This window comes from Balaenoptera musculus, chromosome 2 (assembly GCF_009873245.2).
Source record: "Balaenoptera musculus isolate JJ_BM4_2016_0621 chromosome 2, mBalMus1.pri.v3, whole genome shotgun sequence".
In the NCBI taxonomy this organism is placed as follows: Eukaryota; Metazoa; Chordata; class Mammalia; order Artiodactyla; family Balaenopteridae; genus Balaenoptera; species Balaenoptera musculus.
Window position 1 is genome coordinate 143,054,461 of NC_045786.1, and position 23,457 is coordinate 143,077,917.

At 39.9% G+C, this 23,457-nt stretch overlaps 1 protein-coding gene across 2 annotated transcripts in view; it reads right to left on the reverse strand.

The window, feature by feature from the left end:
• Positions 1–23,457, reverse strand: part of DCAF5 (DDB1 and CUL4 associated factor 5) — a 105,124-nt gene that overhangs the window by 37,105 nt on the left and 44,562 nt on the right. For both annotated transcript variants that reach the window (XM_036842461.1, XM_036842462.1), the window contains exon 6: positions 8,223–8,436. In XM_036842461.1, coding sequence (XP_036698356.1) covers positions 8,223–8,436 — 214 coding nt within the window. The remainder of the gene's footprint in view (positions 1–8,222; positions 8,437–23,457) is intronic.

Sequence of the window (23,457 nt, forward strand, 5' to 3'; positions counted from 1 at the left end):
GTAGCCCCCGCTCGCGCAACCAGAGAAAGCCCACGCGCAGCAACGAAGACCCAACGCAGCCAAAAGTAAAATATAAATAAAATAATTAAAAAAAAAACCAACTCACTTCACATGAGTGTTTCACCTTGTATCCTAACAGAGATAGATAGGGCAGGGCTCCGAATGAGAAAGAATGTTTTAGGGAGTCCATTATCTAGGCAATAGAAGCCCCACGTCCCCAAATGCTTTGAGGTATGGGGGATAGGATGAGGTAGGAGACCCACAGCCTACTTCAGATCAGACAGTGGAAGACATACTTAATTTTAACTTGGCTTTGTGGGTAAGATGGGTGATACCAATGCAAAAATGAGCATAAGTTGTTGTGTGGATCCACACCATCCACAATCCTTCCCAGCTGGCCACAAAGGTTAAAGGTTGGCTACACTCTAACCCCACCTCTCACTGTTCATTCATTCCGTAGCCCAAGAGGGCAGCCTGTTTACTGATCTTGATGCAGCCCAGTCATCTTAAGTAGAGCTAACCTGCGGCCAGTGCATTTTATCTAATCCACTGTCAGTATGGAGATATTAACTTGTTCAAGCACAGGGACAGAGCAACAACTGCTTCTCTTAATAGATTTCAAGGAACCACCACCATGACCACCACCACCACCAACAACCAAAAAGAAAAAAAAACCATATTAGCACCCTGTCACTATCTTATTTGCCCACATGTCCTCTGTCAATCTATTAACCTTTAGAGAAAACAGTCACTCACATAATACTCCCTACTCTGGTAGACTGCTATAATGCCCAGTGTCCCCTCCAAGAACTCCTGAAACCAAAAAAATGCCTCCCACTTCTCACCCACCCAAAATCCACGTTAAAAAGAGGAAAAAGTTCTAGCATGCAGGAGGAACAGGCCATCTACAGATATACTCCAAAAATAACCCAGAATATGTCTTAGGTTCTTTGCTAACAGAGAAATCTCTTTCTGATCAATTTCTCCGCTCCACTTCTCTAAGTAAAATATATGTATATGATACGTGTGTGTAAGTGTAACGTGTGTGTATGTGTGTGTGCACAGCAGTTAATATTCCCCAATATCTGCTGATGGAGAAAGAGACATATCAATCAGCTATTATTCACTGAGTACCGGTCAATTTACACAGTTCTCTCCAAGGTTCCTCCCATAGTAATTGATTATTCTCCAGTAAATGGCACGCCTGTCTAATTAACTGTATTGAATAGGATAGAAAAACCAGATGGCTCTCTAGCCTGGATCAGCAACAGCAGAGAAACTGCTATTTAACATTTAAATCAAACACAGCTCTCATTTCTCCCTGACCTTTGTCAGAAGGGGAAAAAAAATGATTGAACCATTTTGTGATGTGCTCTCTATAAGATTATTTTCAGTAAAAGGTTTGCCAATTGGTATATAATATACATTTGATCATATCACTTACACCCAGAGCCTGTCACAAATACTATCCAAAGCAAACAGGAAAATTTTTCTTTGGAAATGGCCAAAGCCATAGGTTTATTTGATTTTATTTGTGGTAAGAGAAAATACAATTCCATTGGCTACCAATAAAAGCACACAAATATGTATACCCATAAGATTAACACTATTTTTTGCACGTGAAGTTACATGATTTTTGCTTCTTTGGATCATTTGCCATTTTAGCTCCACTAGGCTCCTGGATTCTTTGGTTTATTAAAATAAATAACTTTTATGGGTTCTGAGTAGGAAAAATTCTATTAATAATAATAAAAAAGTTCCATAAAGACAGCCAATAACTGTTGAATAATCAGTAGGGAAGAAATAAAAAAAAATGCTCTAAATCTCTAACAGCTGCTTGTAACAAAGTAGGCTGCATTACTTAAAGATGAATCTCTGTTTGGCAAAACTCTTTTGGAAACCTAGGCAAGATGAGGGGTCATCAACCAAACGGCCTTCAACAATCAATTTCTCCTCTGTGGGCCTTAGTTTTTATACTTGGGGACTGGGAAGTGGGGAGATGGTATCACTCATTTCAGTCTGCAAATGTGTATTTATATTCTTTATTCAAGCAAAGGTCTCCAGTCTTTCAGAGGAAGGAATATTATTTCCCTTTTCCCTTTTTTTAAGATACCCAAAAAAGAGGTAAAGCTATTTAAACTCTACAAGGAGAATGGGGCAGGTAGAGCAGGTTATACTCTGTTCCCATCATTAATATCTACCAGGGATTTCCTAGTGGAGCCCAAACTCCTAGTCAGGAACTATATATTAAAGGAGCACTGCCATGTTGTATCACCAGATCACATCAATCCCATTTGTTCCTAAGAGGAAATCAGGTCACCTAGTGGTCCTTTTCAGCTTAACAATTAAAAACCAGACTATATCTAGCAGGTCTGCATATACTCCAAAACCCTGTAAGCTTTCTAAGTTCTACATCAGTAAATGAACTAAAAGACGGTTTAATCCTTGAGTAAAATCTTAATCCAGGATTGCTAATACCTGAAGCCCCTAGTTTTCAGGAATTCCATAAACTCCTTAATATTACATGCAAAACGATGTGCATATGTACATTTTTCTGAAATGGTGTTCAAAGCTTTTAGACTTTCAAAGAGGTTCAGGAGTCAAAAAGATTTACAAATAGCTGATTTAATAAACAAGTTATCTTCATGCTACCTTCTCTTTATAAAGTAAAGAGTCTCCTAAAATATTCACCTAAAAAATACATACAACAAGGAATTCCTCTGCCATAACATTCTGTGTTCAGCTCTTCCTCATCAGCCCATGGAAGAGGCTATCGCCACTTGATCTGAAAACACAGGTGGCAGCAGGCCTATGAGGAAGAGGGTACAATCATAGGCAATGGACTGAGTCTAGTCCTGGTTCAGCTACTGATTAGATTTGCAGTTTCAAACTACTCTAGACCTTAGTTTCACATGGGGATGAAACCTGTTCAACTATACCCAAAGGTTCCTGGGAGGATTAGTATGACATGAAAGTGCTTTAGAAGCTAAAGGGCAAAAAGTATATGATATAAAAGAAAGGCAAGGAGAAGAAGAAAAAGTTAGCTTAAAGACACAAAGCAAGTCAAAGGATAGAATCTGAGAGTTGAATCTCCCCTATTAAAAGTGTACCTTTATTTCAGGAGAACATATGGCATGCCAGGCCCCCACGTGAGCTTAATCAGGGCTGCATGGCGTTATTAGAAAAAAAAAAAAAAAGCAGAGTTATAACTTTCTAGGTTCCTTTACTGGCCTGTAGTGCACTTCCTGGCAAATTCCTACACCTCTATTATACCCGTATAATGTCAACACAGAAAGGTTGAGTGGTGACGTAATGTCTGAGGGCAAGCCATGTATTCAAGGCCGTTTTGTTGGATTCACAGGGTACAAGTCAGCTCTTTTTTCCAGGGGATGAGATATGATGATGTAATTATCATGATTTTAGGGGTCTGCCATCTGTCAAGTTCAAAAGAAAGACCTCTGTAAGTGATCCCAATGTTCAGACACTCCAGGGCTCAGCCCTTTCAAGAAAACTTTATTATTCTTTCTCCTTCCTTCCCTATCCCACTTTCGGCAAGATGTAGGGATTACCAGGCCAGGTGTTAGATGAGACTAACGAAAGAGAAGACTTAAATTACCACACTGTCCATTTCCAGGCCACACAAACCAGTTAGCCTGAAAGACTTATTTCCCAGAAGCCTGAGGTGCTCTGCTGGACTCTTGCAATCTAGGTCAAGAGCCGTTTAAGGAATTGTGAAAGAAAGGGAACAAAAGCTGGGTGCTGTCTTACAAGGGTGTGCCAGAAAAGCTAGCAGGTGGAAAATTGGCCTTCTTTTTTAACCTTGTTAAGAGATTGGCTCACTAAGTATACAGAGGGGAGTGTGAAGCTTGGGAGACAGAATGTACCTAGTCAGGCTTCAGGGAGAAAATGAAAAACAAAAAAATCCAAGTATGATAGAAAAGCAAGGAGGAGAACCTTTGGGTTCAGGCAGCCTCCAGAGGAAGGAATGCTGTTTGCTGTTTTACTAAAAGATTCCTCATTATATTGCAAGATTAGAAGGTGGGCTGCCTTTAAAAAAAAAAGTTAAGGCTTTATTTGGGGCTAATTGTTCCTGTTGATGCCCAACCAATCTGATGTCACTCATGTCACCTTATCTGATGATAGAAGTTATCGAACTTGAATAAGATTATACTAGCAATAAACAAACCATGTATTTTTAGCCAAAAGTGGGGATGACAGAGTGTATATACAGGGGTTTGAATGAAAATCTCAGAGGGTACGAACTGGCAGTCACGTGAATGTGTCTACCACAGCATCTGGCACACAGTAGATGCTCAGTAAATATCTGCTTTCTTATTTTATAAGATGGAGGGGATGAAAAGGCATGAAGTTAGGAAAGGTTCAGTAGGAAACAGGAAAAAGGAATGTGTCTCCACTCACCTATGAATTAGTGACAGACCATGAAACTAAACATGACAGAAAAACATCCTGCTGAAGCACAGAGGTTTGAAACTGGTGGCTCTAGAAAAGAACAGGTGTTATGGTACACAGGTTTGTTTAATTCATACAATGAAGTATGAATTTGCTGCAATACTTAAAAATCAGGAAACTTCACGTAACAAATCTCTACTTCTGGCTTCCCTTGAAAAAACCAAAGGCCCTCCTGGCAACAATGGGCTGAAGCTGAGTCAAAGCTTCATTTATATGGCATTCACTTAGATTTAGGATGGGGTGGGCTCTCCAGCTGGCCACGGTCCCCACTACTCACTGTTGTTTACTTCTAGCCCAACTCACTCATTTTTGCTGCTTGCCTTGCTTAAGGCATTACGTTGTGACCTTTTGTATAGTGAAAAGGAGTCCCTACTGAGAGCTCAAAAATCTGGGTTCTAGTCCTACTCAAACTTGCACATGTCTTAACTTGTATACCTACCCTCTCTAAGCCTGTTTTCTCATCTGTAAAAGGAGGGATGGTACAAAATGATCTCTAATAGCTCTATAATTAGAATTGATCTACAATGGTGGCAATGAGCATGGGGAAGACACAAAGTAGGCTCAGTCGGTTTTATGCTTTATTCTGATCTTGAAATGTTAGTTTCATTTTGGGGCTAATGAATTACCTAGTGAACCTAGGACAGTCTTATAAGAAGTACAGGCTCTCTGGCATAATGGTTTGATTTGTGTGGACTGAGTAATACTGTAATTAAAAGCCAGAAGACTGTCTCAGATAGATAGGTCGCTTACTGCCTTTCTTGACCATGTTCATTCCTATTATGGAAGTTCGCAGATTCCTCTCTGGGATGGTTACTTACCCAGCCTAGGACTAAATGAAGAGTTCCAGAGCACAGAGTCTCGGGCTGTGGGCGTACTCAAAGCATACAAGAAAAAGATCAAATATAAAGACCGATATAAGGAAAGGGTAGGCTTTGGAATTTGAAAGCAGCTAAAAAGATCCTGTCTGAACCAGCCAAAGAATACACATATCAGTCCTGCAGATCATACTATAACTGTGGCAGCTGCTGCTTTAGCCCTGAGTGTGGAAAGTCAGAGCCCATAAATCACTTTTGAGAGACATGTTTCAGGAATGAGCCAATAATTTTTGGCCTCCTGTGCTACACTTAGAAAGTATAAGCTCAGCAGATTAGTTTCACTGAAAATCCATTATTTAATTCATCTTCCTAAAGCTCCTGGAAGTTGAGCAGGAAAACAGGTACTTATCAATCCTGACTTACAGTTATACAAGGCTTAGGCCTGGAAAGCTAAAAACCACACATTGACCAAAGTACTCAAGATTCACTTCAACAAATATTTATTGTGCTCTCAGTGTGCCAGGCATTGGAGACAAGATAATGATGAATTAGCTACATTTCTTAGTCCCTAAGGAGTGAAGAAAACAGCCAAACATAAATCTCTGTACTTCCTATTCCCTAGGTTATATACTTCTGATAATCTATATAGGGAATATAAACAGACTTTAACTCTGAAATGGATTTGAAGTTAGACTCAATGACTTCCCATCCTCCTCTATCCATGGCAAACCACTTATCCCAACCAAAAAGCAGTCTAGTTTGTCAGAAAGAATATATTACCCACAAACTCTTCCCATAGGACAAAAATCATACATAACAGTCAAATCTGAATAGAGAAAGTCAAAAGCCATTCAATGTTTTTATCATTATATATAACCTGAAAGGCCAAAACAACTACATCTTGTCAATGTAGATAACCAGGACCACCACAAAATACCTTGTGTGGCTCTGCCTATGGCAGTATCTGTACCTGTCCCCCTGTATCTCAAAGTGGGTAATTATAACCTAGGTCAAAAGTTCTCAATCAGGGGCAATGTCTGGGGACATTTTTGGTTGTCTGGGTGACAGCTGGGGGAGATGATACTGGCATCTAGTGGGGAGAGGCCAGGGATGCTGCTAATTATCCTACAACGCACAGGACAGTCCCACAAAATAAAGAATTATCTGACCAAAATGTTGACAGTGCCAAGGTGGAGAAACCATGGCCTATGTGTTCTTACATACCGGTTAGAGGCCTTTGTTCTGGGTCTTTTAAGGACTCCACACAGGTAGGTTCTGGCTGCTAACATAGGAACTAAAAGAAAACACAACATCCATTCTCCTTCACCTCTTTCTCCTTTCTCTCAGGGCCTGTGTCTCCGGTAATAAAACCTAATAAACCACTACATTTCTACAATTAGTGCCTGCTCTTTATTGTTCAATGAAATAAAATCACAGGCATAAGAGGTCTGACAGAAGACGGAAAATCAACAAAAGCAAGGAAGAAAGGTAGAGAGAGAGGCAGGGGCTTGGTTGTCATTTCCATAGCTAAATGAAACTAAATCAACCATTCTGCAGAGTAAAAAAATTACCTATTCTATTGTGAGTCAGATCATCTCTAGAAACTGCTTCTTTCCACCCAAGAAACAAATTGCCTATAAAAACTAAGTCTATCAGGCATTGTGGCCTCTCCAAGGAGATATTGCTTATATAACTGAGGCCACCTAGTGGTTTTAAGTGTAGATTGCAGCTAAGTAGGCCCTAGGACTCTGACAAATATAAATTCTGAATTTAGATATATATTCTCTATTTGTAAAAGGGGAAATTCCTAGCCTGGACAACTTAAAAGATATTCTCAGTTTCTTTAACATGCAACTCAATTAAAAAAGCATTTATTGTGCTCCTACTACATATGCTCATCTTTAAGCGATGATGTTGGGGAGCCTCTACCTCAGCTAGGGAGAAAAACCCTAGCTACTGCCTTCAAAAAGCAGGGTCTTCACAAGTTCTCAAAGAACTATTTCTTTTATGCCCCTTGCCCACAAATAACTTTAAAGCAGTGGAGTACAGCATGTGAGAATTATATGTCAAAGTTTAACATAGTTGATGGATCCAAAGAGAACACTAAGAATTAGCAAGACTAAGGTTTCTATTTTTCCAATCTAGATGTGAAACGGCAATAAGATTTGTTGTGTTTGAGAAGAAAAAAAAATTTATCCACTTATTTGTTCAATCTTTCTTTATATTTGTCTTTACTCAGCTTGATTACTCAGACCAGTCCAACTGATCCATTCACTGACACCCACTTTAGAACTTCTATGGCCAAGAGAGACAGGTATAGCAAAGGTATAGGTATGTTTTTAAACTGCCAGCTCTAAGTCAACATCAGTATCTCGATTCCCAGTAAGACTGTGAAAAGGCTGGAAACTCACAGCTTGGGTTCTCCTTCCCAGTTGTGATGCTGGCAATAAAAAGGAAAAACGTCAGCATCTGGCTTCCTCTCAAACAAAGCTGCTCAGCCCATTTCATCCAAGAAAAAGGTGCCATTCAAAGGGGCTATTCAGGATGTATGTCTCTTGGAGGGTACTTACAGTGTTTCATTCATCATTGTGTTTCACTGATACAAAAAAAAAGGTGTCTTTTTTTGGCAGGCTAATTGTCCATGGACTTCCTCCTTTCTTGTGAAATGACACACTCTTAGAATCTTAAAATCTGTTCACAAACTTGGCAGAGCTAGGTTGCTCAGAACCATACTGTGGTTTATGGTGTGTGTCTCATATTACCCAAAGGCAGCTCTGATGGAAAAACTCACTATTAAGCCAGAATGTCTCCAGACACTTACTGTTTCCCCTCAACTGTTTCTACCTGACATGGCTAAAGAGAAATAAAGACCAGTACAGAAAGAAAAATCTGAGAGGAAAGCATGAGTGTGGGATGCAGGCGGCAGAAGGCACTTACCTGGTCACGATCTCCTGCAAAACAGCAGCTTTTCATGGTACATGAGTTGAAGTAACCCTGATTGTCAAACTGGAACACAGGCAGGCGGGAGTGGATGTCATAGAGTACAGGGGGCAGACGACGTCTCAGGGCCAGGAGCTGGGTCCCATTGCTGTTGAATCGCACACTCATGGCACTTTGGAGGGATAGGTTGCCCCCATAGCGCAGGAGAGAACTGGAAGGCAGAAAGCACAGGGATCAGGCATGAGGCAGGCTGGACAAGAGTCTGCAAAAAACACTGCATTTTGTACCAGGACCTCCTGTCAGGCTTGCACATCTGAATTTTGGCAGAAAGTTAGTTTTATGCAGTGGGCTAGAAGGTAATAAAGAGGACAGGGATGACTCCTTGATTACATTAAAGCAAGTTATTTAAACTGGTGGTTCCCCTCTTCAATCTCCGAAAGGCAAATTACCAGTAAATTTATAGGAAAAGGATACTACAAGCATCTTGAAAGAAGAGACATATTAAAATGATTAGCTCTTTTATCTACCTGAGCTACATAAGCAAATAGATACTTGTCAAGACTCTGGGAAGTCAGTGGTGTCCACACTAACTGGCTAATCATGGATGGTATTTAAGGAATATATTTGTCCTTTGAATTAGCGATACAAGAACCATCAGCCAAGAAAAGATACTCTAGTTTATTCTGGATTTTTTTTTAATAATAATCACTCTAATGCTTACACATTTATTTTTGAATTTTCAATCTGTTTACAGAGAATTTTTATATTTCATATGGCACGACTCAAGAATAAATATTAAAGAAATAATTTAAATTAAACACAGAGCAAGCAGTTACAACAATTAGAAAAGCAAGATGACTTGTTTCTCTTTACAATTCCCAAAGAGTTTATATTTAGCTTTAAAATATACTTTGGCTAATATATATAATTCCATTTATCCAGCTTCTACTAGAGAGTGGTATGATCTGGTTCACCCAGTATTCTTCTGTAGTTTCATAATGTTCATAACATTTTTAAAAAGTCACACAGTATGGTTCCAAATAATTTACTTTGATGACTCAGAAGATACTTACAATGTGCTAACTAGGATGGCAGTGAACATTAACAATTATACAGTACTAAGTAACAAAGGGTGTGTGTTTTAACTTTCTAGTAGTCAGTCTCCTTGATTATGATTACCCGGACACTATTTTATTATAGAGGGATGACTGTTCATTGTCCATGTCAACCAACTTTTCTTTCTTTAATTCTTGGAACACCAAATTACTGGTAAGAAAGTGAGATTAACTGTATGCACTGGAGGGACTTCCCTGGTGGTGCAGTGGTTAAGAATCTGCCTGCCAATGCAGGGGACACAGGTTCGAGCCCTGGTCCAGGAAGATCCCACATGCCATGGAGCAACTAAGCCTGTGCACCACAACTACTGAGCCTGTGCTCTAGAGCCTACAAGCCACAATTACTGAGCCTGCACGCCACAACTACTGAAGCCCGTGTGCCTAGAGCCCGTGCTCTGCAACAAGAGAAGCCACTGCAATGAGAAGCCCACGCACCGCAATGAAGAGTAGCCCCCGCTCGCTGCAACTAGAGAAAGCCTGCATGCAGCAGCGAAGACCCAACGTAGCCAAAAATAAATAAATAAATTTACTAAAAAAAAAAAAAGTATATGCATTGGAGAATGCTATAGAAATGAGGGCCACATCAGTGCTATTAACTCACTCTGCTTCACAAGACACTGTGGTCATGTAAAGAGATTCTAGTAGTTTAAGAAAAAAAGGTTATAAATTTAGGGAATCAGAGCTGGAAAGGGCCTTGAGATACATAAATTAGAGCCTGCCAGACTTATCTGAAACATTTTTAAGGAAGAAGTTTTAATAGCATTTTACCAAGTGAAAACTTAAAGAGCTGTATGTTACCAGAAGAGATTTAACACTGAATGAATATAACACATTTTCTTTTATTTCTTTTCTGGCAAGAGAGTGATGGAGAAGTTTAAGGGGACAAGAAAGGAGATATCTCAAAAACAAAACTAAACTGAACTAAAAAAAAAAAAACAAAACACCTGCAAACAACCAAAAGAGAAAAAAAAAGGTTTATAAATGTGGAAAAAAAAGGAATTAAAAGTAATTTACAATTATAATAGTGTCTATAGGTTTTATAGAGAATAAATTACTCCTGCTATTAGTGTTAGCTTGTTTGACCATTTGACATAATTGAATTCACAACTTTAGTTTTTTCAACATGCTGTTGTATTAAACATAAATCCAAGAAGTCATCTTTTCTCTGAAACTCTGATATTAATTTTGGTTCTGAAGACTCTTTAATATATTCTTTATATACAGTTAAATTTATATCATTATACAGATATAATGAAATGATATGTGGTGTAAATCTTTGTAACTGGCAGAGCGCTATACAAATTAAAGAGATTCTTACTATAATGTTTTTTAAAAAAGAAAGCAGATATCCCATGGGAAAACGAGGCCCTGGACCACAGTGCAAAGGAAGCTGCCAACCTGGCCTAATCATAAAAACATTCTGCACCACCACTAGCCACAGTGAGTCCTGTGTCCCCCAAAGCAGTCTTCTCACCAGAGGGAAGAACGCTCTAGTACCGCAGGTATGTATGGAAACAAGGCTTAGGCAAAACAGACTTTAATCCTCTTATGTTTGGAAGGGAAGTAAAGAGAGAAGTGACTTAGAAAACGGTCTCTAGAACTCTAAACATCAAGGAGAAGCCTGGTACTCCTGCAGGCCCCAAGTAATAACCCCTGCAGAGCAATGTTCTTATAATGTCCTAAACACAGGCCACAGTCATTCACATACAGGGAATGAATGATGGGGCTGTTAGAGCCCAGGCATTTCCTTTACAGGGTGTCCTAGCTGCCACAGGCATGTGGTGTTATCTAAACACTGATCTCAAAAACAATGAAAGCCTTTCAATTCAAGATCAGCATGGAGTGTGCAAATAAACCAGTATCTGTAGGACTGAAGAGGAGTTGGGGGTGGGAACAAGACTCAACAAAAAGAAACTTGGTCAGCCACAGCAGCAGGGGATTGCATCAGCTCAGGCATCCCTGACAGGAAAGCTGGGGCCTCTGGCAACACCCTTTCCATTTGTTAACAGGAACTTCCTCTGCAGATTCTAGTCAGGCCTGCAGGAGTCTGCCCAGGACAGGCATCTGGGCCCATCCCATTCCCACCCAAGCTCCTATGTCGGCAATCTGGCCACTCTACAGGGGTCTGTTTGTGGGCTCCATGAGAGTCACTAACTTTTCTCTTAGTTTCTGGGCAGGGAACTCCTATCTCTCACACAGGGAGGGTAGGTACATAGGAATCTTGCTCCTAGAGTCTTTAGGGGTGCAGCTAACAAAAAACTGTAGCAGCAGCTACTAAAACTGAATACTTCATGTTTGGGTGCAAAAATCCTTTCAGAGGGATAGACTGACACCTGAAATTGAGAAAGTGAGCTACATTAACTGTAATTTCTCAGCAGGGGTTCTGCAGCTGGCTCCTCCTGTTGAGAATGGTAAGAATGATCTAGTTCATCAGGAAGAAAAGGCTTAGAAGCAGTTTCCCCTCACAGTCAAGATATAAAGATAATGTCAAAGATCCTGTTGTTTATGATTCCATGGGTAAGATGCATGATAAATCATCTGGGACTTTTAAAAAAGGCAGATTGGGACTTCCCTGGCGGTCCAGTCATTAAGACTCCGCACTTCCACGGTAGGGGGCATGGTTCAATCCCTGGTCGGGGAAACTAAGACCCCACAAGCCACATGGGCAAAAAAAACCAAGGCAGATTCTCAGGATCCATCCCCAGATATTCTAATTCAGTCTGAGAAGTGGGCCCAGGAATCTGAATTTAACAAGCAACCTTAATTAATTATGATGCATGTGACTTTCAAACCACACTTTGAAAAATATGGTTCAATTTTGGAATTTGGGGCGGTGGGTGTACGGGGGAAAATAAGGTGGAGAGAAAGCAGATTACTAGAGGCTCAGTGAAAAACCAACCACACAATATGGCACTTTTTACAGCCCCATGTCTAACAGCAGAAAGGACTCTAATTCCTTTTAAGATCAGAGTTCCACTCTACCAACAATGCCTGACATGTTTTTTTTCCTGCCCTCAACACATTCCCTGAAGGAGAAGTTTCTTACTTCCTCTTGGAGAACTGATGGTACCTGTACACAAGAATGCCTCAATCTTGACAGCAGAGGTGCCACCATCTCCACTCCTCCAGAGAAATGGCCACCATTACACACCCAAATGAGACGAGCAGTATCTTGAAAGGACTAGCAACAAGTTAAAATGAGTTCAAATCAAAATATCCCTAGTGGGAAGCAGCTGCATAGCACAGGGAGATCAGCTTGGTGCTTTGTGACCACCTAGAGGAGTGGGATAGGGAGGGTGGGAGGGAGACACAAGAGGGAGGGGATATGGGGGGATATGTATACATATAGCTGATTCACTTTGTTATACAGCAGAAACTAACACAACATTGTAAAGCAATTATACTCCAATAAAGATGTTAAAAAATAAAAAAATAAATAAGATAAAAGCAAGTAAAATAAAATGATTGTTACTAGATTTAAAAAGAAAAACAAAATATCCTTATAAGAAAAATAAAAGCAATAAATCTATTCCCAGCCTATCTTCAACCAAGAATTTGTCATAAAATGCAACAAGAATGGGGTAGGAGGTGATCCAAGGGTCAGCATGCAAAAGACGCAGGACAAAAAGCAAGAGAACCTCAGAACATCAGGAAAATATTCCTCACTAGTGTGTTCCCCTGGTTTTTTGCTTTTTGGTTTTTGGCCCCTCAAAAATATTCAATTGGACTTCTTTATTGCTTTGGTGGGATAAAAAGAAAAATTTAAAAAGTCTTTGGCCAAGGCTAAAGTCTTGGAACAGAAGAGAAACAAGCCAAGGCTGTTTCCAGAAAAAGTGACTAGAAGTATCAAGTCCTGCACAAGATAGAGCATTGGTAAACGTTCCAAGATCTGGCTTCGTGAACCTAGATTTCCATAAATCCATGATTAAGTAATTCATCGACGGTGCCAACAAGATTTTCCAAAGCCCACTGGCATGAATTTCCTCAGAGCTTCTATGTGAAAGTTTCCTAACACCTGTGAAACACTTGGAGCCAAGGCACTGCTACTCCAAATCACAGGCATCAGACCTGGTATCAGACAACCAGAGAGGCAAATTCAATGTCTCACGGGTAGGGGAAAATCTCTCCCCTCCAGTTTCTGCTTTAGGACAGGATGGCCTATAAGGAATACAGGGGCATTCTGTACTTCCTATAACACAACCCAGAGAACATGACAAATCCTAGAAGATACTAGAATTAAGTAAAAATGAAAAAGTTCAAAAAGTCACAGCCCACATCTTCAAGTGTGTTCAAGATCTTGGTGATCGCTTAACCTTTTTCTTTCTTTTTTTTTTTTAATTGAAATATAGTTGATTTACAACATTGTGTAAGTTTCTGGTGTACAGCAAAGTGATTCAGTTTTATATATATATATATTTTTTTTTTTCCTTTTCATATTCTTTTCCATTATGGTTTATGACAGGATATTGAATATAGTCCCCTGTGCTATACAGTAGGACCTTGTTGTTTATCTATTGTATATATAGTAGTTTGTATCTGCTAATCCCAAACTCCTAATTTATCCCTCCTCCACCCCCTTTCTCCTTTGGTAACCATAAGTTTGTTTTCTATGTCTGTGAGTGTGTTTCTGTTTTATAAATAAGTTCATTTGTATCATATTTTAGATTCCACATGTAAGTGGTATCAATATGGTATGTCTTTCTCTTTCTGACTTACTTCGCTTAGTATGACAATCTGTAGGTCCATCCATGTTGCTGCAAATGACATTATTTCATTCTTTTTTATGGCTATGTAGTATTCCATTGCATATATATACCACATCTTCCTTTTTTTTTTTTCAAATGGTTGTGCCCTGCGTGCACTTGTGGGATTTTACTTCCCCGACCAGGGACTGAACCCGTGGCCACGGCAGTGAAAGCGCCGACTCCTAACCATGGGACCACCAGGGAAGTCCCTGCCACATTTTCCTTAACCATTTCTTTTATGTGAGTTGGAAGGAGAAGAACCTGGGCTTTCTCTTTTGTTTTTTCTAACACAGTCCTCAGTTCCAAGACTGAGACTTCTCTAGAGGAAACCAGAACTATTGGACAATAAGCCCGAGAAAGACACACTGTCATCTGTGACTAAACAAACTTATTTTCTTCAGAACATGATCCACTGCCAAGCCTCTCTGAGTTGAAATATAGATACAGGTTCAGTGTCCATGGTAAAATTTCCTTCCCTTTTTGAACATCCAGAAATTTAAGTTTGAATGAGGTCAGCAGAAGTGCTAGACTAAATTTCTGATAAAAAGATCTTCAGGTAATCAAATGGCATATCTAGTCCCTCCATGAAGCAAACATGGATGGTAGGTATTGCAGTGCCTCTAATCATCACCTTCCAGAACAGGGACATACCCAGAGTTGAAGTGACATACAGTCCACGTTTTTGCCTTTGGCTCAGAGGATCCCAAAAGCCACATAAAACCAACCAAGATCTCAACCCTATGCAAGATCTCAAAATGAATTAAGAGGCAGTGCCATAACAGTTTTGTTCTAGGACACTCATATGACTTTTCTACAGAATTAGGGACTCAGCATTTAGTCATCTCAGTTCATCAGATGACCTGCTTATTCAAAACCCCACTTTAAGCTGTGAAAAATAGAGAGGGGTTTTGTAAGCAGCCATTTAATCTTTATCTTAAGCTATTCTTGGCCCTACCGTCTGACAGATGTTACATAGCATCAGCCCTGACCTCACAGTGTAGAAAACTGGAGAGGAAGAGTTTAATGAATACTGGTTGGCAGGGGGAAGAAAAAAGCCAGGGGAAGGGGGAGACTGAGATGGCAGTTGCTACAGCAACAGTAACAGTGCAGAAGGAGTGGGTGGGAATACAGGCAGATAAACAGGCAGTCCCTGATGGCAGGAGGAGAAACTGGGTGCATGTGCTGACTGTCAGGGTACAAGGCCACAAAGCTAGAGGAATGTTAAAGGGGAAAGAGGCAAAGTCTAGAAAAAATCCTAAGCAGAAGAGGGTCTGAAAACAAAAATGACAATTTGGTATCTTCTACAAGAACACTTACGCAAACAGTTGAAAACAAGAGAAGAGAGGAATGCAAAGGAAAGGGGAGAGAAGGCCAAAGTGCTGACCGATGAGACACGATTATAGGAAGATGGCTTATTTCATACAGGAGCCACTTACTGATAATGTGTCCAAAAACCAAAGTCACCTCTAGTTGGCAATAATATAAATGTCTCAGGATAATGGCTTTCAAACTTGTTTATAGTAAACCTTTGTAGTAAGTACATCTTATACTGCATTCCAGTACACTCACATTTATTTAGCATAAATTCATTAAACAACTTACTGTCTGCTGTGTGCAATACAATGATTTTCTATTTTCCATTTTCTATCTAATAAATACTTGTGACCATATAAATTAATTTCATGGCCCAATGGATTACTGAAAGAGCTTCCTATCTTATCTCCTTGCTTCCACTCTTGGCCCATACTTCTTTTCATCCTGAACAAGACAGCCAGAGGCATGCTGATCCATGAGTCAAGATCACATCATTCCTCTGCTGAAAATCTGCCAGCGGCTTCCCATTTCAACCAGATTAAAACCCAAATTCTTTTTTTTCTTTTTAAGGTTTTAAATTTTATTTATTTATTTATTTACTTACTTACTTACTTACTCACTTACTTACTTACTCATTTAACTTTCTGGCCGCGCCACGTGGCATGTGGTGGCATCTTAGTTCCCCGACCAGGGGTGGAACCCGCACCCCCTGCATTGGAAGCACGGAGTCTTAACCACTGGACCGCCAGGAAGTCCCCCAAACCCAAATTCTTTATAATGCCAACAATGCCCTAGATAGCCCCTCAATCCCTATGTCTCTGACTCTGCCCCCTAGCACTCTTCTTACCTTACTCTGCTTCAACCACATGATGCCTCCTTCCTGCTCCTAGAATACGTCAGACATGTTTCTGCTTTAGGGCTTTTGCACTTGCAAATCCTGAGGGAACATTCCTCCCCAGATATGAGCATGGTTCGTTCACTTACCTCTTTATTCAAATATCCTTCTCAATTAGCCTTTCCTGATATACCCTATGCAAAAATGCAACTTCCCCAATGCTCCCTCTCTCCCTTGCCTGCTTAGTTTTCTCTACTACATGAATCACCATCTTACATACCATATATTTTTAAGTACTTATTTTGTTTCTTATTTGTCCTTTTCCACTAGAGTATTACCTTTTATGTCTTTTCCTGTGCCTCCCAAGTGCCTAAACAGTGCCAGACACATAATAGGCATTCAATAAGTAGATGCTGCATGATCTAGTGGATCATGAGTAGCAATCTGAAAAACCTGACTTAGAACATTAAACAAAACAGGCTCCACAAAGGTTCACCTGGCTCCTGACATTTGTCTGCTCACGAAATCTAATCTTGAGAGGCAAGCAGAAGAGCAACATAAAATTCAGAGAAATAGCAGGAGGCTTGGAGATCATCTGAGTCAAAGTTTTCTTTCACAGGCAAAGGACTGTGGCCCAGAAAGTAAAATGATTTGCCAATGACCACTTAGGTCTTCTCCTCCTCACTGACACCACCACACGTCCTTCAAATGAGTTAAATTTATCTACCTGCTAATAAGCAGCCAACAAGAAGGAAGACTTTAACAGGTAAACAGGTATCATGATTATATCTTGTATTTTAAAGCAAGTTTCTGATATTTGCAAAATAAAAGTTCAAAAGGAAAATTAATAGTTAAACTTTAGGAATTTAACTACAAGCTAAAAAAAGAAAATTTATCAGGTTTCAGAAGGTGGACAGTGAATTCTATAGGCTTTGAATACATGCCCTATCCAATGATATCTAAGAATAGATAGTGATAAACATTTGGACTGATGGATGTACTGAGACCAACAAGAAGGTATGTTAATTAGACTATAGCATTTAGGTAATTTTTTTTATACCTTTCATTTTATTTTCCAAGTTTTCCTACAATGAACATGAACTTCTGTAATCAGAAGAAAATACATCATTCTAAAATGTCATCTCAAACATACTCCCTCTTTAATTAAGGGACCACAGAAGACAGATTTGAGAAAAGTATGACAGTGGGGAATTTAAAGAGCTTCTTAACTGAAACTTCAAATAATATGCTGCCCCACAGGATTCTGGTGTAGATGCAAATCTGAAATTAAATCATTGTTTTAAATTCATATAATGATAGTTAAACAAAAATTTTCAAAGGACTCTGAAAATTTCAGTGTCCCTCACCATGTTTCTCAATGAAGGCAAATAATATCCCTCCTTTGAAAGGTTTTAAAGTACTAAACAGGCCTCCCTTGGTTAGCACTGGACATAGTACCAGGTTAGATCTGAAACTACACCTAGTTTGATTTCCTTCTGCAGATCCACCATTCCACTTCCCAAGTACCCATAAATAAATGGCAAAGTTGTATTACTGTAATAAAAAACTGATTCAAAACACAAAGTTTTTAATGTAGAATTCAGAAACATTAGCAATGTTCTTAGAAAGTCTTCCATACGTAGGCAAATTCATGGATAAATGAAGCCAAGATTTTTAAGAGTGTATGAAGACATCCCCATCTAAAACACGTGACTCACACCAGATAAAATACAAGGGGTCAAACCTAAGGTCACAAAATAAAAAGTTCAAACTATGAAGAATTCATGAAGGAATCAAATCACAATAGATACCCCTGAAGAAGCAACAAGTTCTATTAAATTTAATTTCCAAATATTACTCAGCCATAAAATGGAACGAAATTGAGTTACTTGCAGTGAGGTGGATGGACTTAAGAGTCTGTCATACAGAGTGAAGTAAGTAAGAAACAGAAAAACAAATACCGTATGCTAAACGCATATATATGGAATCTAGAAAAATGGTACTGATGAACCTAGTGGTAGGGCAGGAATAAATGCAGACGTTGAGAACAGACTTGAGGGGGATGGGGAGGCTGGGACGAAGTGAGAAAGTAGCATTGACATATATACACTGCCAAATGTAAAATAGATAGCTAGTGGGAAGCTGCTGCATAGCACAGGGAGATCAGCTCAGTGCTTTGTGACCACCTAGAGGGGTGAGATAGGGAGGGTGGGAGGGAGACGCAAGAGGGAGGGGATATGGGGATATATGTATACATATAGCTGGATTCACTTTGTTATACAGCAGAAACGAACACAACATTGTAAAGCAATTATACTTCAATAAAGATGTATAGGGACTTCCCTGGTGGCGCAGTGGATAAGAATCTGCCTGCCAATGCAGGGGACACGGGTTTGAGCCCTGGTCCGGGAAGATTCCACATGCCACAGAGCAACTAAGCCTGTGTGCCACAACTACTGAGCCTGCACTCTAGAGCCCGCAAGCCACAAGTACTGAAGCCCAAATGCCTAGAGCCTGTGCTCCACAACAAGAGAAGCCTCTGCAATGAGAAGCCCGCACACCACAACGAAGAGTAGCCCGTGCTCGCCGCAACTAGAGAAAGCCCATGCACAGCAACGAAGACCCAATGCAGCCAAAAATAAATTAATTAATTAATTTAAAAAAAAAGATGTATAAAAAAATTCATTTCCAAGATGTCTGTGTGTAAATTGTATCACCTAATCCTTACATTAACCCTATAAGGTGGACAGTGAAGGTAACATTATTCTCATCTCAAACTGGAGGAGACCTAGGTCCTGAATGCTTATGTGACTTGGCTTTAACCATACAACAAATAAGCAGCAGAAATAGGGCCAACAAGTTGTTTTCTGCTTCTTGGTTCAACAAGATTTCACAGAATACACTGTGGAGATGCATTATTTCACCCAGCAAAAAAAAAATAGCATCATATAACAATGCATCAGGGCCAGAAGGATTCATCTAAGTAATTCACTTCATACCCTTCCCTGTAGTTCAGTAACTCATATATTCATGCATGCCTTTACTGAATAAACATTTATTGAATACCTGCTAACTATTCTAGACAATATGCTAGGCACACGAGTTTAAAGATGAAATAAGATGAAAAGACACTTTCAAGAACTAATCAGGGACAAGAAAACCAACAGTTTCCTTCTATAACATGAATAGTGTTCTAATAAGGGGAATATGTGCTGTGAGAGACATTGGAAGAGTATCTACCCTCCACTGGGTACACAGGAGGGGGAGCAGTCACAAAAGACTTCATAGAAGAAAAATCTAAGCTGACTCTTAACAGAGAGAGTCAGAGAGTTGACTCAAGTTCTTAACTGGCAAAAGAAACGAGATAAATCTGGATATGTTAATATATAGATAAATCCCCAACATACACCGATGGGTGAAATAGTCAAGTTGTAGAATAACTGCATAGTAGTACATCATTTGTGTGAAAAGCATACATGCGTATAGAAAACAAAAATCATATATTTTCTATGGGTACATGTATAAGCATATAAAAGCAAAGAAAAAGTTCTGGAAGCATATACTACAAACTCCTAACACTCAATACCCCCAGAGGAGGGGGCAGGGGACCAGGACTGGAAGAGATAGTCAGAAGGAACTTTAGCCTTACTGACAGTTTTAAAAGGAGAATGTTATTATGTGTTACTTGCATTTAACTTTTTATTTTGAAATAATTATAGATTCAGAGGAATTTGCAAATAAATTTTCTTGTAAAAAGAATTTGCAAAGAATAAAAATCATATGATCATCTCAATAGAGATGCAGAAAAAGCTTTTGACAAAATTCAACATCCATTTATGATAAAAACTCTCCAGAAAGTGGGCATAGAGGGAACATATCTCAACATAAAAATATGATAAAGCCCCAGCTAACATCATACTCAACAGTGAAAAGCTGGAAGTGTTTCCTCTAAGATCAGGGACAAGACAAGGATGCCCGGTCTTGCCACTTTTATTCAACATAGTTTTGAAGTCCTAGCCACAGAAATCAGAGAAGAAAAAGAAATAAAAGGAACCCAAATTGGAAAGGAAAAAGTAAAACAGTCATTGTTTGCTGATGATGTGATACTATACATAGAAAATCAAGAAGGTTCTTTGAACCCTTTACTCAGACTCTCCCAATGTTACCACCTTGCATAACTACAGTATGATATGAAAACAAGGAAATTTACATTGGTACAATCTATAGAGCTTACTCAGATTTTGTCAGTTATACATGCACTCATTTGTGTGTGTGTGTGTGTGTAGCTCTGTGCAATTCTATCACTTGTATAACTTCATGTAACCACAATACTTATCTGTACCATCACCACAAGACTTCCTTGTGCTACCTTTTTATAGTCACATCCACCCCCTCTACCTCTAACCCTAACACCTGGCAATGACTAAATTGTTCTCCATCTCTATAATTATATTATCCCATGAATGTTATATAAATGGAATCAGGCAGTATGTATCCTTTTGAGATCGGCTTTTTCATGTAGCGTAATTCACTTAAGGTTTATCCAAATTGTTGCATGTATCAATAGTTCACTGTTTTTTATTGCAGAGTAGTATTCTATGGTATAAATGTACTACAGTTTTTTTTGTTTTTAAACTATTCACCCATTGAAAAACATATGGGTAGTTTCCAGCTTTTGGCTATTATGAATAAAGCAGCTATGAACGTTCATGTTCAAGTTTCTGTATGAAAGTAAGTTTTCCTCTCTCTTGGATAAATGCCCAAGATTGCAACTGCTGGGTCAGATAATAAGTTCATTTTTAATTTATAAAGGAACTACCAAAATATTTTCTAAAGTGGTTGTACTATTTTACATTCCCACCAGCAATGTATGAGTGATCCAGTTTCTCCACATCTTCACCAGCATTACTTGTATTTTATTTATTTATTTATTTAAATTTATTTTTATTTATTTTTGGCTGCACTGGGTCTTTGTTGCTGCGCGCGGGCTTTCTCTAGTTGCGGCGAGCGGGGTCTACACTTCTTTGCGGTGTGCAGGCTTCTCATTGCGGTGTCTTCTCTTGTTGCGGAGCACGGGCTCTAGGCACGCGGGCTTCAGTAGTTGCAGCACGCAAGCTCAGTAGTTGTGGCTCATGGGCTCTAGAGTGCAGGCTCAGTAGTTGTGGCACACGGGCTTAGTTGCTCTGCGGCATGTGGGATCTTCCCGGACCGAACCCGTGTCCCCCGCATTGGCAGGAGGATTCTTTAACCACTGCGCCACCAGGGAAGTCCCATTACTTGTATTTTAAAAAGCTAAGCTAAGAAGTCAGTCAATGGGGACTTCCCTGGTGGTTCAGTGGCTAAGACTCCACGCTCTCACAGCAGGAGGCCTGGGTTCGATCCCTGGTCAGAAAACTAGATCGCACATACCCCAACTAAGAGTTCGCATGCCGCAACTAAAGATCCCATGTGCTGCCAACTAAAAGATCCTGCATGGCACAACTAAAAGATCCCTCATGCCACAACTAAAGATCCCACACACTGCAACTAAGACCCGGCACAGCCAAATAAATAAGTCAGTCAATGTATTTTATTTTATTTATTTATTTTTGGGTCTTCGTTGCTGCACGCGGGCTTTCTCCAGCTGCGGCGAGCAGTGGCTACTCTTCATTGCGGTGCCTGGGCTTCTCACTGCAGTGGCTTCTCTTTGTTGCGGAGCACAGGCTCTAGGTGTGTGGGCTTCAGTAGTTGCAGCACACAGGCTCAGTAGTTGCGGCACGTGGGCCCTAGAACGTGCGGGCTTCAGTAGTTATAGCGTGCGGGCTCTAGGGCGTGCAGGCTTCAGGTAGTTGTGGCATGCGGGCTCAGGAGTTGTGGCTCACAGGCTCTAGAGCCCAGGCTCAGTAGTTGTGGTGCACGGGCTTAATTAGTTGCTCTGCGGCATGTGGGATCTTCCTGGACCAGGGATCAAACCTGTGTACCCTGCACTGGCAGGCGGATTCTTAACCACTGCGCCACCAGGGAAGTCCAGTCAATGTATTTTAAAACGAAAGACAAAACCAGATATGTTTGGCTTCCTTATGGATATACACAACACCATCTATGAAACATTTTTGTAACCAAAAAAAAAAAAAAAAAAAAAAATCAAACCTGAATCTGTTTGAGCCCCTAGATCTAATACCAATTTATGGAAAAAACTGGGATAAGAGGCAACATGCTAAATGATGGTATAAAAATGCAATCAGTACAGTTGTCCCTTGGTATCCATGGGGGATTGGTTCCAGGACCCCCCCCCCATAGATACCAAAATCCATAGATACAGATCCCGAGGATACAAAGGGCCGACTGTATAACCTAAAATGTGAGAAATTCCATAAAGCAAATAATCCAGTTTCTTTAACAAGTAAATTACAAGAGAAAAAATGAAAGGTAGGAGTATCTATAGATTAAAAAAGACTTATAAGCCATGTCAACTAATTGCTTTGTACGGACCTTATTTAAATCCTCATTCATAAAAACCAACTGTAACATTCATGAGGCAGTTAAGGAAATGTAAACACTAAATATGCAGTGGTATTAAGGAATTATTGTTAATTTTTTAGGTATGATAATAATATTGATCATGTTTTTTAAAAGAGTTATCTTTTTAAAAATAAATTTATTATTTATTTATTTTTATTTTTGGCTGCGTTGGGATCGGGCTTTCTCTAGTTGCGGCGAGCCCGGGCTATTCTTTGTTGCGGTGCGCGGGCTTCTCACCGCGGTGGCTTCTCTTGTTGCAGAGCATGGGCTCTAGGCACAAGGGCTTCAGTAGTTGTGGCATGCGAGCTTAGTAGCTGTGACTCGCAGGCTCTAGAGCGCAGGCTCAGTAGTTGTGGCACACAGGCTTAGTTTCTCCACGGCATGTGGGATCTTCCCGGACCAGAGCTCAAACCCGTGTCCCCCGCATTGGCAGGCGGATTCTTAACCACTGCGCCACCAGGGAAGCCCAAGAATTATCTTTTCATGGAAAGTAATCTGGCAGCTCCTCAAAAAGTTTAACACAGGATTACCATATGATCCAGCAATTCCACTCAAGTATAGACCCAAAAGAACCGAAAACAGGTACTCAAACAAATACTTATTCATGAATCTTAAGAGCAGCACTATTCATAATAGCCAAAAGGTGGAAACAACTCAAATGTCCATCAATGGGTGGATAAACAAAATGTGGTATATACATCCATACAATAGAAAATTATGCA